At 51.9% G+C, this 12,531-nt stretch overlaps 1 protein-coding gene across 2 annotated transcripts in view; it reads left to right on the forward strand.

The window, feature by feature from the left end:
• The first annotated feature begins 7,788 nt into the window (after nucleotides 1–7,788).
• Nucleotides 7,789–12,531, forward strand: part of DNAJC6 (DnaJ heat shock protein family (Hsp40) member C6) — a 31,756-nt gene continuing 27,013 nt past the window's right edge. For both annotated transcript variants that reach the window (XM_042874089.1, XM_042874090.1), the window contains exon 1: nucleotides 7,789–7,975. In XM_042874089.1, the coding sequence (XP_042730023.1) occupies nucleotides 7,789–7,975 (187 nt within the window). The remainder of the gene's footprint in view (nucleotides 7,976–12,531) is intronic.

Consider the following 12,531-nt stretch of genomic DNA (forward strand, 5'->3'; position numbering starts at 1 on the left):
GCCCACCTCCCCGGCGGCCCCAATCCCTGCTCATTGCTCCTACAACCTCACTGGGATCGCACCGGTGACCGACGCAGCCGCTCCGCAGCCGCTCCGCAGGGTTTGGCGTGCGGCTCGGTGCCGAGCCAGGAACATAACAAAGTCAGGGGGAAAAAAACAACCAAGCAAAAAAAAAAAAAAAGGAAAACGCACGAAGTTCCCACTCGCTCCCGCCCGCCACTGACTCCGGATCCCGCTCCGTGCCGCATTTTGGGAGCCGAGTTCCGCCCGCCCGCACCCTCTGTCTGCACCCTCCCAGATCGCTGCCGCCGCCCCGTCTGTCCGTCCGTCCGTGCGGGGCCCCACCGGGCGGGGAGATGATGGAGCCGGCTGGGGGCCCAGGTGAGCAGAGCGTGGGGGGCGGGGGCGGCGCCTGGGGGGTCTGAGGGAATCCCCCCCACCCGGAGCGGGGCTGAGCGGGACTCGGGGCTGTGCGGAGCCGAGGGGTCGGCAGCGTCTCGCATCCCGCATCCCGCATCCCGCGTTGGCATCTCCTCGGGCACCCCGACCCCAGCTCGGCGCTGCGGGAGCCATCGGAGCGCGGTGCCTTCCCCCCATAGGAAAGGGATCGATTTTTAGGGTTACAGATCAGAGCTGGGAGCGCAGTTCCGCTGCCCGTTCCCCGCAGCGAGGTGCGCGGGGTGCGTGGGGCCCGGCTCCGCCGCCGGGCTGACCTTCAGCACCGAGCCTCGCTGCGCTGCATTCTCTTTAGCAAAAAAGCCCGGGGAGAAAATAAAAAGGTGATTTGAGTAGGGTTTCACTTGCTTCAGCGCTCCGGGGGCAGGCAGCCTGCTGTGGGAACAGAACCCCGCTTTCCTTGTGCTCTGGTGGCCGGCATTGCTGCAGCCTTCGTTTGGGTATCGGTGAGGGGAGAACAGCAGGAGGAGGAGGAGGAGGAGGAGGAGGGTTGTTTTGGTCAGGTCTCCGGGTCTGCGAGCTCCAGGCTCCTATCAGCTCCTGCTCTCTGCCGAGGCCCTCCATCTTCCGCCAACCCTTCCCCAGCAGATTCCTTAGTCATAGCCTTCCCAGAGCGAGAGCGAACCAACCCCGGATCCCTGCGCCCGGCGATCCCATGGCACAGGCGGCGCGGAGACAACCCGGCTGCTCTATATTTAGACAGCAGTGACACAGCTGACGGCCCCGGGAGCGCTGGCAGCCCATGGATGCAGCATTTCGGGGCATTACGCAGACCCACGCGTCGCCCTTGAAGCGCTGCGTCGCTCACAGCTCCAGCCCGGGCGTTTTGCTGCTGACCCCACTAATCTGCCCCGCCGGGCTTAACCTGAGTCCATGCTGTGCCCGGAGCGCGGCACGCGGTGGGGTGGCCAGCAGGCTGGGTTTGGGGCTGCGGGGGGGGGATTTGCTGCAATCCGGCCCCGCGCTGCCGCCCCGCGCAGCAGATTGGGAGAATAAAGCCCCGGGGCTGCGATCCCAGCTGGCACCGTGACGCTGCGGCTCCCGAACGCCGCAGATGGGATTATGGGCGCTTCCCAACGGCGGGTGGAGCGGTCCTGGGGAGAGCTATAAATATCTCTGTGGATTTCTTATAATAAAACACGAATACTGAGTTAGGAACCCTTACGGCAGTTCACCTTCTGATAGCGGCTGGAACCCTGTGTTGGTAGGTAGGCAATGTACAGATTTCTGCCTAAATAAGTTCTTTTCAGGAAACTAAAATAGGAAGGACGGGAAGCAGTGCCCGTTTGGGTCTGCATCCCAGCTGGGAAACTGATCTGACAAGGCAATAGGATGTGCTAAAAGACCCTCAGAGGGACACGGGGAGGCAGGGCCTGCAGTGGGGATGTGCATCCCCTGCCCACCCCAGCAGCTTTGGGAGAAGCAGCCGGGCACTGCCAGCCCGCTCTCTTCCAGCAGGGCTGAAGCTTTTCATCTTAATCTCTATTTCTGCAGCGTTTTTATTTCCTGATGAAAGCAAAACCCGGCCTGAGCCGTGGTGGGGGCAGACGCAGCAGCTCCCGCAGCACGGCTGTCTCTGAGGAGCCCTCATTTCCCATTTGGAGACGTCTTTTCCAACCTTAACGATTTTGCGCTTCTACCAATTTCTCCCCTTGATTTACCACTGGCCTTTTTCAAATGCAAACAGTTCCCTCCTGAACAGAAATGCAGAATGATGCCGTTGCAAGCACTGGGCCTTGCACAGAGCAGGATTTTTCTAGGGCTGCTGTGCGATGGATGCAATACCCCTGCCGTGGAGGTGTCAGCGTGCTTCTGAACTCATCCCTCTCCTTCACCTTGAGATCACACACAACACATTCTGAAGGCTTGCAGACAAGCTCCTGAGGCCCAGGTTTTCGTGGCATTGAGCTATTTGCAACATGCATGAGGATGGGAATAAGCAGTGAAAGGGGAGCAATGAATGGACAGCAGTTAGGCACGAAAATACCTGATTTTTATCCCTATCCCTGCTTGATGCCTCCATGCAGAGTCCCTGAGCGTGGGATGAGTGGGCTGTGCACTGTATCAGGACGGAGGGGCACAATACAAAGCCCCACAGGCAGCAATCCCTGCTGAGCACCATCACAGAGGGCAGAAACGGATGGGGTGATAACGACAGACCCACTGCAAGGCACTAGAACACAAAGTAATGATAAGCTGTGTAGATGAAGGGGAGGAAGGCAGGGAGGGAACAGGAAGGGCTGATATGTGTGCACTGAATGTAGCCCATGGCCAAGTGTCTGCCCCGGAGCAATGACCAGCAGGAGAATGCAAAAACCACAGGCTGCTGTCTTCCCATCTTCTACATTTTTGAACCTTCTGGTGAGATTCAGCTTTTCCTCAGTAACAACTCCCAAGTTGCTCTTTTTTCTTCCTCTCTGTGCTCCAACTGCTTTGGTTGGCCCAGCTGCCATGGAAGCTGCTTGCTGAGGTTCTGGAGATGCTCCCAGTGAGGCCATCCAACCCAAACTCCCCACATACTTGGGATGATTGTACTTCACTTCTGCTCACGTCTTTGTGTGAGCACTTCTATTGCCATCAGCGTTCAGGGCAACCGGTGTTTTCTCTCTAGGTGCTCCAACAGGGACCACAAACACCTCTGAAATGAGCTTATGGCCATTGACTGACAAATGCTTTTGTATTCCATACAGAATCTGAGCATTCTGGCCAAGCCTGACTGCTGCAGGGGCTCACAGTGCCCTCAGCTGCGGGAAAGCAAAGGTCCCGGTGATAAAGCCATGTCTAACACAAACAAGTCTGAGGCTTTCTCAGGGCCACGTGTGCTTTTCATCAGAGACAAACAAGGCAGGAATCACCAGGTCAGAAGTTCCAAAATAGCAGACGGGGCTCACAAAGGGTTGAATCCTCTCACCACCCTCTCTATCCAGCTCCCTAAAGATCCCAGTCCTGTGGCAAGGCACATAGCACAGTGGTGACCTGCTGCACTACTGAGCAGTCTGCATTTCTCCAGCACATCTAGGCATGGACAGGAGATGAAACCACATGGCTGTCCTTGACTCCAGTCCAAACATTGCTTATTTATCCTCAGCACAATCCTGACACTGCTCTGTAGTCTTCTTTCCGGCTCTGGATCAAACGCCTTTACCCATTTTAGTGTCACACGCCTATTCCTGGAGCAGCGCAGGGGAAGCAGTGCTCCTGGCCACCCAATGGCACTGCCCCAATGATGAAGGAAGGCCCAGAGCTGAGGGCGAGGGCTGTCCTTCTCTGTGCACCAGTCATTTACTCCCTGATGTCATTTGGGCTGGAACCCAAAGACTGAGCCTGGTGCTGCAGATGAGGCATGTGGTCACGGGAGGGCCCAGCTGACCCATGCAGGTCAGCCCTGCTGGGGACAGGATGCTTTCAGGGAAAATGGGTGCTTAGAAGAACTGTTGCTTCTGTTGGCCTCAGGGAAGATAAGCAGCAAGGTAAACCCTTTGGCTGTATGCAAGAACATTCACTTGCTGCCTCTTGCAGAAGTTAAAAATGATCTGATAATTGCCACAGCAGTGGAGAGGTAGGATGAGGCATTGTGGTTCTTAGGCCAAGAAGCAACAAAGCCTCAATCACACAGCCTCATAATGACCTACAACTCTTCTCTGAGGTGTAATTATTTCTCCTAGTTCATCAGTGCTGCTTGCTGATGTGCAAGGAGGCAGAGCTAACCCAGACAGGGGCTTGCTGGCTTTAATCAGTTCAATCAGATGTGCTTAACTAGAGTTCAACGAGATGCTCTTATTTAAGATGCTGGCAGCTGGAGAGGCAGCTCTTCCTCTAAGGACAATGACTTAGAGTAAATTTCTTATGGGCTGTGTCCAGAAGGAAAGGTTGGACAGAAAGAAGCAGTGATGCTCTTCTGCTGAAGGAGTGCTGTAGGAGCTCAGGTCGAAGCTAATGCCCATGGATCAGGTTCTTAGCTGCCTGCTGGGGCTGAGCTGGTGTGAGCAGGCAGCACAGAGGCTGTGTGAGGGTTGTTTTGGGGTTGTTCTGGGGTTTGGTTCAGGATGTGGGGCTTCTGTGGGTCAATGTGATGCTGCCATAGGTAGTCCTGGCAGATCTGTAGCAAACCAATTGTCTTTGCTCCAGCTCTCCATAGGGCTCAGGATTTGGTGCTGAAGGGCTCTTCAGAGCATGGCTGCAAGTGCTTCTTAAGAAGGTGAAGGGAAGGTAAAGAAAATTGAAGGAGTGCTGTTGTGTTTTCTTTCCTTTTATTTTTTTGTTCCCCTCTCTCATTCTCCAGAAAGCCCGTTCTGTGGAATACTCATTAAAGAGATGTTGAAGGGAACCCAAATCAGGGGCTCTGTGAATTGAGGTGGTTTGACTGGGATTTGAGTGCTTTGAAGATGTGGAAAGACAAAATGTTAATTGTCTGGAGCATGTAGTGATGGGCCAGGGTCCCATTGCAAGGAGTGGGGTGAGAATGAATGGGAAGAGGGAAGTCCTGTCCCTGGGGCTGAGGGGCTTTTTGGAAGTAGAAGTACAAAATCTGAGCTCTGTATGTTTATTTACAGTCAGTGGTAGTGTGGTCTTTCTTGGGGGTGAGATTAAAGGAAACTTCCAGACTTGAATTTAAGAATCAAGCAATGAAGTTCTGCTTGATTTTTCTTCCTGGAGTAGAGTGACTGTTGCTCCCAGGTCCGACCACGTGAGGAATGAGGAGCTAAGCTGCTTGAGCAAACCTTGCTTTCCTTAACAATAAGTGCATTTTTCAGCCCACAAGAGCAACCCCAGCAGAGCCCTGCTGGTACTGCGTGCCCTCATCTGTGCGGTCACACCTGGCTCTGGGCCTCCTGCAGAAACACTCTGTGCTGAGAGGGTTCATGGTTCGCAGTGGAATGAATGCCTCCGAACAAATGTTCAGCTCATTGAGTTCTAGAGGTATCGCCCTGGATGGTAAATTAATTTTCAAGCTCTAGTTGTAGTTCTTACAACACTGCGATGTGTTCACGGGGAATTAAGAGTTTAATATTTCACCTTAACTGCTCATCTCGTTAGAGGAGAGCTGGAAGAAAACGAAGTCGCAACCTCCAGATATTTGGTGCTGGATTACAGCTGCCAACACTGACTTTTGCCCAGGAGAGCTGCAGCCCAGCTGGTAGCACAGGGTTGGAGGCTGGGCCACCAAGTGACCTTGGGAGGTCAGCAGTGGGGAGGGAAGAGTTCCCTCCCCAGCCTTTAGCCGGGTGCAGCCCTCCCTCGCACTGCATGTTCCTACAGCACCTGCCAGCCTCACGGTGCACACATGATAAAAACACCTGGATTAGCTGGTGGAATCAATAAACCTTGGGGGATGTTGATGAATTATTCTAAGCAATTGTTTCCCCGTGTCTTTTTGGTTTTGTTTTTCTTTCTTTGCTCACGCTTTTGGAAGTCACTTTATTTTTTCTTGACTAAGGTGCTGCAAATGGACAATGTGAGGGAAGGGAGCACATTCCTATGGGCAAGCATGGCTACCTACTCATAGACAGCAATGCATTAACAGCCCAGTAAGGAGAGTGCAGCAAACTGAAACGCATTCTGCTACCGTGAGCCACTTATGTCAGGTCAACTCATTTTAGTTTGTTTGCTTGTAAATCTGCTTGGTTTTTTATTTTTTTATTTTTTCCTGAGGAAAATTCTGGGTCACAGATGTATCTCGTTTGCAGTGCAATGTAAAATTGCTGGAGTTACATAAACAAAAACATGCGATGACGTACGGCTGTGCCAGGTACCCACTGCCCTGCAGTGGGAGAGGGGAGAGTTTAAGCCAAGTGTCAGCAATATTTCAAGTTCTGGTTATTGCTTTCAAAGCAAGCCTGTGTTTATTTATTTATTTTTAAGCAGAGCACTTTGTGCCTTCTTTGTAAGAGATTGGAGGCACAGCTGTTGTGTCTGAATGCATCAACTTCTTTTCCCTCTTCATTTTCTTTTAATTAAAAAAAATCAATTTGGAAGAGCTGATAATGGTTGCTTCTATGGAGCATCTCTTAGTTCCTCTGTCTCATGTGGAAGGGAAGGATGCTACCAGGTGCACAGAGCTAGGTGTGGCTCATCACATGCTGGGGGATGTGCTTTGTGTTGGTCTGAAGTCTGCGCCCATGTGAACGGCTACAAGGAAACTGGAATGCTAACAAGATAACTGGTACAGCACCCAGCTGCACTGGGAGGGTTTTGGGGTGTCTGAGAGTGGTAGGATGAAGAGGAATGTTACAGATTAGGGGCTAGTCTGCTGGGAAGGAATTACGTGGAGAAGGATCTGGTTGACTTCCCATACCAGTGGTTGGCTGTGAGGCAATGGTGTGCCCTGGTGGCCAAGAAGGCCGATGGGATCCAGAGTGTACTGCCCACAGTGTGGCCAGGATCAACGGAGGTGATTCTCTCCCTCTGCTCTGTCCAGGAAGGACACAGCTGGAGAACTGAGCTCAGAGCAGGGCTGCCCAGTTCAGAGCAGCCATGGAACTGCTGGGAGAGCCCAGTGGAGAGTGCAGAGATGGTGGGGGCATGGAGCATCTCCTGACGGGGACAGGCTGAGAGCCTTGGGGCTGTGCGCATGGGGAGGAGAAGCTGAGGGGCTCTGATCAGTGCTGATCAATATCTAATGGTGGGAGTTGAGTGGGTGGGGCCAGGCTCTGTTCAGTGGTGCCCAGCAACAGGATGAGGGGCACAAACTAAAATGTAGGAGTTTCCATCTGAGCACTGGGAAAAACTTTTTACTCCAAGGTGGCAGAGCCTGGTACAGCTGCCCAGGGAGAATTGGACTGGGAAATCTCCAGAAGTGCCTTCCAACCCTTGTGTTTCTCTGAATGGCTTTGAACTGGATGAGGGGAGATTTAGGTTGCCTGTTAGGAGGAAATGTTTTGCCATGAGGGTGGTGAGGCCCTGAAACCGCTGCCCAGAGAGCTGTAGGTTCCTGTCACTGGAGGTGCCCGACACCACGGATGGGGCTAAGAGAGCTGTCCGTGGCAGGAGCTGGAACTGGATGGGTTTGAGGTCCCTTCTAACCCATTCGGTGATCCTACCTCAAGAACCTGCCGCTAGCTGTACACCCTCCTCCTCTGAGCTTGAGTCGCGCTGGGAGCGGGCGGTGCTGCGGGCGCAGGATGTACGGATGCACCATTTTCCTCAAAGATCTCTCTTTCCACGGGATCGCGGATCGCGGTCGCGGCCCTCCGATTGCTTCCGGGCCCGCGGAGGCGGGCAGAGCTCAGCGGCCGCCCCGTCCCGCCCCGTTCCTCCCCTCGGGGCGGCCGGAGCGCTCATCTTCCGTCCTGCCCGCGGCGGCACGGCAGGCTGCCCGCCCGCCTCGCCCCTATGAGCCTGCTCGGCGGCTACCGCAAGAAACCCGGAGGTGACGGCTATGAATCTTTGCAGCTGGTGGAGAGCGGCGCTGAGGGAGGCGGCGGTGGGCCCGGCGCGGTGGGGGCGGGCGGCCGGAGCCCCGCGCGGCAGCAGCAGCAGCAGCAGCACCGCGCCGACGGCAGCACCATGGACAGCTCCGGTAAGGGCCGCGCGTGGGGACAATGGCAGCGCGGACAATGGCAGCGCTTTGTGCCGGGCTGCTCGCGGCGGGAGGAAGGCGAGGCGGGCGCTGCGAAGCCCTTCCAGCTCGGGGTGCTCTGTGAAATCGGCTCGTGGTGTCCTCTTGGTTTCACCTTCTTTGGAGGAAATGGTTATTTGGAAGGTAAAACGGATCGAGGGTGTTGGGGTCTTTTCCCCGAGTGCGACCGACTGACCTGTTTCCCAGAATTATTGGTTTTCTTTCCCTCGCCCAAAAAGCATCATCCAACCAAGGTGCGTTGATTGTGCTGGAGAATGTGGTGCATGCAGCGTTTTTATTTAATAAGGGAGTGGGGGACCAGATGGTCTTCGGGATTGGTAATGGGATAGAGAGCTCTTCAGCTCTGTATCACAGGTCCAAATTTGCCTGGGTCTCCAGCCTTCGGGAATACTCATCCAATAGCTTCTCAGTGAGCCGCTGGAAGGAGCCGCTCTGTGTCTGGTTGCTTAGTGGTGCCCATCCCCACCAACACCTACAGCCCGTGCAGGGGGCTTCCAAAGGCCAAACCTGGGCAGGATATGCCTTGTCCAGTCATGGGGGACCAACCCTGTGTCTATCCATCATGAGGGAGCGATGTCGCAGTGATACCTGCACTGCTCCATGAAAGAAAGGCGTGGGCCTGGGGCACTCAGAAGCATTCCATTCACTGCCTTTGTTTGAACGTGGTAACCTTCTCCAGAGGGAAATAAATCCTCTTGACCCATGTCTGGATGTGGGTGAGGAGCCATACCTTGTATTCATTTCACGTTTTCTCTGGTATAATGGGAATAATGTTTTCCTCTTCCTCATTGCCACGTAAATCTGCTTTCCAGAGTTCTTCTTGAGGCTTTGTTTTTTTGTTTCTTTTTTTTGTTTTGTTTTGCTTTTTTTTTTTTTCTCCTCACTGCTGGACTTTAGAACTGATTTTAATTTGCTGCTATGATATCTTTGCTATAGTAGCTCGCAATACTAGTGTATGTCAGTAGATTCTTACTCACAGCAGGCTGCCGTGTTACAGTTGTTTGGATCCATGCACTGGCATATCCGCTGCACTGGTTAGATACTGCGGTCTGTTTAACCTCTATCATTAAGGCAATTATCTGAATGAGTTTCCTAGAACTTTCAGAACCACTTACCCCCAGCCAGGCGTGGGCTCACGTCAAGTCACAGCTTTTGTCTGGTGTCAGCTCACGGTGTTATTTCAGTGTTGCTGCTGCAGTCGCTCTGTTCTGTTTCTTCAAGCCATGCCGCTCCCTGCTGAGCCAAAAAGAGGTGTTTGTGGATAGCCAGACAATACCTTTATTTACGGCTTCCGTGCAATATTCACCCATTCCAACAGTTTAGCTGCAAATACAAAGACATCCCGGAGTGCTAATTGTACTGACTCTCTCAGTCTGCTTCTGGGATGCTCTGCCCTTAAATACGTGGGGCTGGGAAGGCCGTGGTTAAGGGCTCTGCTCTGTGCACTTGGTGCTCTTGACATCCATGGCAGTGGCTCTCAGTCTGCCCAAATCTTACAGCCACGCTCTGGGCAGCAGGGAGCCTCAGGCCTGATTGTGTGGCCTTTGAGTTGAGTTTAGAGAGGGTTTTTTGGTAATTGTAGTAAATTTGTATGTTGTGCATACAAATGCATTTTTTGGAGGGTGTCTAAATCTTCAGGTGAAGTTCAAGAACCTAATGTGAAGCTCTGTTTTACATGTGAATTCCCAGCTTGTATCTGCCTGGTTCATTTAAACACTGGCTGCTGAGAAGTGACAAATTATCAGCCCACAGAAAAGATGTTTTTCTTTGCCAGGGATGAAATTGTAAAAGCTTCAAGAGCTGTATCCACCCCTCAGGTGTGCTTTTGGCTTCTGGTCATTTGGTAATTGAACTGTGGGGCAATTTATCTCTAATGCTGTGTAAAGATGTGTCATTCTGGGGGGAGATTAGGTAGCGCAATAAGGGAAAGACAGGGCAATAAGGTGGCTGCGGTTTTGGCTTACTAGAGCAAGGGGAAAAAAAAAAAAACCCACAACATTTTTCTTAAAAAATTAGAGAATACATTCAAAGGAAATATTTGAGAGTCTTCCACAAGGTCTAACTTCACCTGATAGGCAGCAGCAGAGAGTTTTCCAGCCAGGAGCAGAGATCTGGGACCCTGGGGGGAGGAGAGCTTGAGGTGTGATGGCGGTGGCAGTGATGTGTGATGGGGTGGCAGGGCATTGGAGCCTCTGCACCCAACAGTGATGTCTTTGGGGCATCCTGGCCCAACCAGAGCTCTTTCTGTGCATCCCTCCCACCCCGCCTCCTGTACTTTCCAGGAGTTCTGTTGCGTTATTTTTCCTTCTGGTTGTAGATGATGGTTTTGCGTGTGGCAGAGCAGCTGCTGCCTCTGTTATCACAATGACTGGGAGATGCCTTGGGTGCTATGGAAGTCTGACTGGTGAGGAATGGTGCTGAAGGCAAAGTGCTGATGGCTGTCGGGCAAATTATGGGTTGCTTTAATTTGTGCGGCTACTCCTGTTGGTGCTGCAATGACACAAACTCATGTGAGCTGAAAAAATGGCCCAATGTTGGTTTGTGTTGTTGTTGTTGTTGTTTCTGGTGGGGTTACTGGTGTGCTTGGGCAGTGTAAGTGGAAATTCCTGCCCATATCTGTCCCTCACTGTTGGGTTGGGTTCAGCTCAATGGAATCAGGAGCTGCCCCCCACCAGGACCCAGGCTGCCCAGGCTGCCCAGGGCCCCAACCACAATCAAAGAAGGGATTGGTAGGGACCTTGAGATCATTGAGTCCAACCCTGTGCTAGAGCAGTTCCCTACAGCAGATTGCACAGGTGGGTGTCCAGAAAGGTCTAGAATATCTCCACAGTAGAAGACTCCACCACCTCTCTAGGCAACCTGTTCCAGTGCAGTCATCCTTACTGTAAAGAGGATCTTCCACATGTTAGTATAGAAAATCCTATGTTCAGGTTTTAGGCCATTACTCCTTGTCCTATCTCTGTGCACCAGCGAGAAGAGCCTGGCCTCATCCATTTGCTTCCTATTTTCCTTTAGAAATTTATAAACATTTATCAGATCCCTTCTCAGCCTTCTCCTCCCCAGGCTGAACAGACCCAGGTTACTCAGCCTTTCCTCGTGTGGGAGATGCTCCAGGCATCTCACATTTAAGTTCTGTGAGGCACGAACACTGTGTGCAACTTCAGTGTGTTCCTGTAGCTGCTGAGCTCTCAACACCTGATGCAGTCCTTCTCACAGCCCTGCCACGTGTGCTGGATGCCTTGTAGTAGCAGGGTCATGGTGCCTAGGTCCACACTCTGATGGGCCCTTGCATTGCAGCTCGCTCTTTCCAAAAGCTGCAGGATTCAGGGATGGAGGAGAGGTGAAGGGAGAAGGGAGAGTTGTGCTGGAGCTGGCAGGACACAGAACATTGCAAGTCCAAAACCAGAATCCCAAGAAGAGCATCTGTGTGGTTCTCCCTTTGTCATTTTAACCTGTTAATTTCTGAAAGTGCTTGGAAGAATCCAGCAGTGAAGATTCAATCGATTTTGGCTTTTGCTGTGGCATTCAATCACGCTTGCTTAGCAGCATGCTGCATGCTGGAAGAGGAGGAGGGAGCTTTAGGAAACACGGGGAGATGAAACGTGTTACAAAAGGAGCCAAGCCTTTCTGCGTCCCTCTGGGATGTTTCCAAACTCCCTGATCTACGAAATGGCTTTGGGACACTCACAGGATAGCCTGACTCACGCTCAAACTGCCTCGGGCAGCATAACTGCAAAAGAAAATGGTTTACATCAATTGCAAGTGTACCAGTCGGGGTTTCTTCCGCTGCTTCACACCTGCAGACCTGACCTCTTGCACATTGGTGATTGCTTTTCACTGAGTCAGGAGAGAGACATCTCCATGTCACTGGCATGGGGACAAAGGCCGGGGCTGACAATGTTGTCTTGTCCTCTTTTCTCCCCGCGTTTTCCAACAAGGAGGCTCAGCTTAATGGCTCCTTTGTTTGGTTGTGTGTTTGGGACACTTAAATGGTTTGGTGTTGGCAGTAGCTTTTTTTTTTTTTATCCTTTTTTCTTTATTCTTTCTTTTCTCTCTCTCTTTTTTTTCTTTTTTTTTTTTTGGCATAGGGAGAATGTCAGTTGGCTTTGAGGAGCAATTTCACAGTTGTGCTGAAATTTCCACGTTCCAGCCTCAAATGCATTTGGTCACTTAAGTATAACTTTCATAAATAAAGGAAACCATATAACAAATGGGGAAAACAAATCCTGAGAAGGAGATATTCTTTCCCCTCCCAATGTCATTTCTCTTTTAACTGACAAAACAAAGTGTCCTCTCTTCATCTTATGTATTGATTTGTTAACAGTACGAGCAGTATTTGTTAGTTAATTTCTCAAGCAACAGCAGAAATAACTTAATTCTTAAAATCTCTGTGAAGTTTACATTTAGGCAGTCTCCAACGAACCTTAAATCAGCAAGCTTTGTGTTCCTGTTCCATTACCTCCAGAACTGTATCCAGAAGGGGCTCCTGGGCTCCC

The sequence above is a fragment of the Lagopus leucura genome, unplaced genomic scaffold, assembly GCF_019238085.1.
Source record: "Lagopus leucura isolate 7727_CA_CO unplaced genomic scaffold, USGS_WTPT01 Super-Scaffold_100009, whole genome shotgun sequence".
Taxonomy (NCBI): Eukaryota; Metazoa; Chordata; class Aves; order Galliformes; family Phasianidae; genus Lagopus; species Lagopus leucura.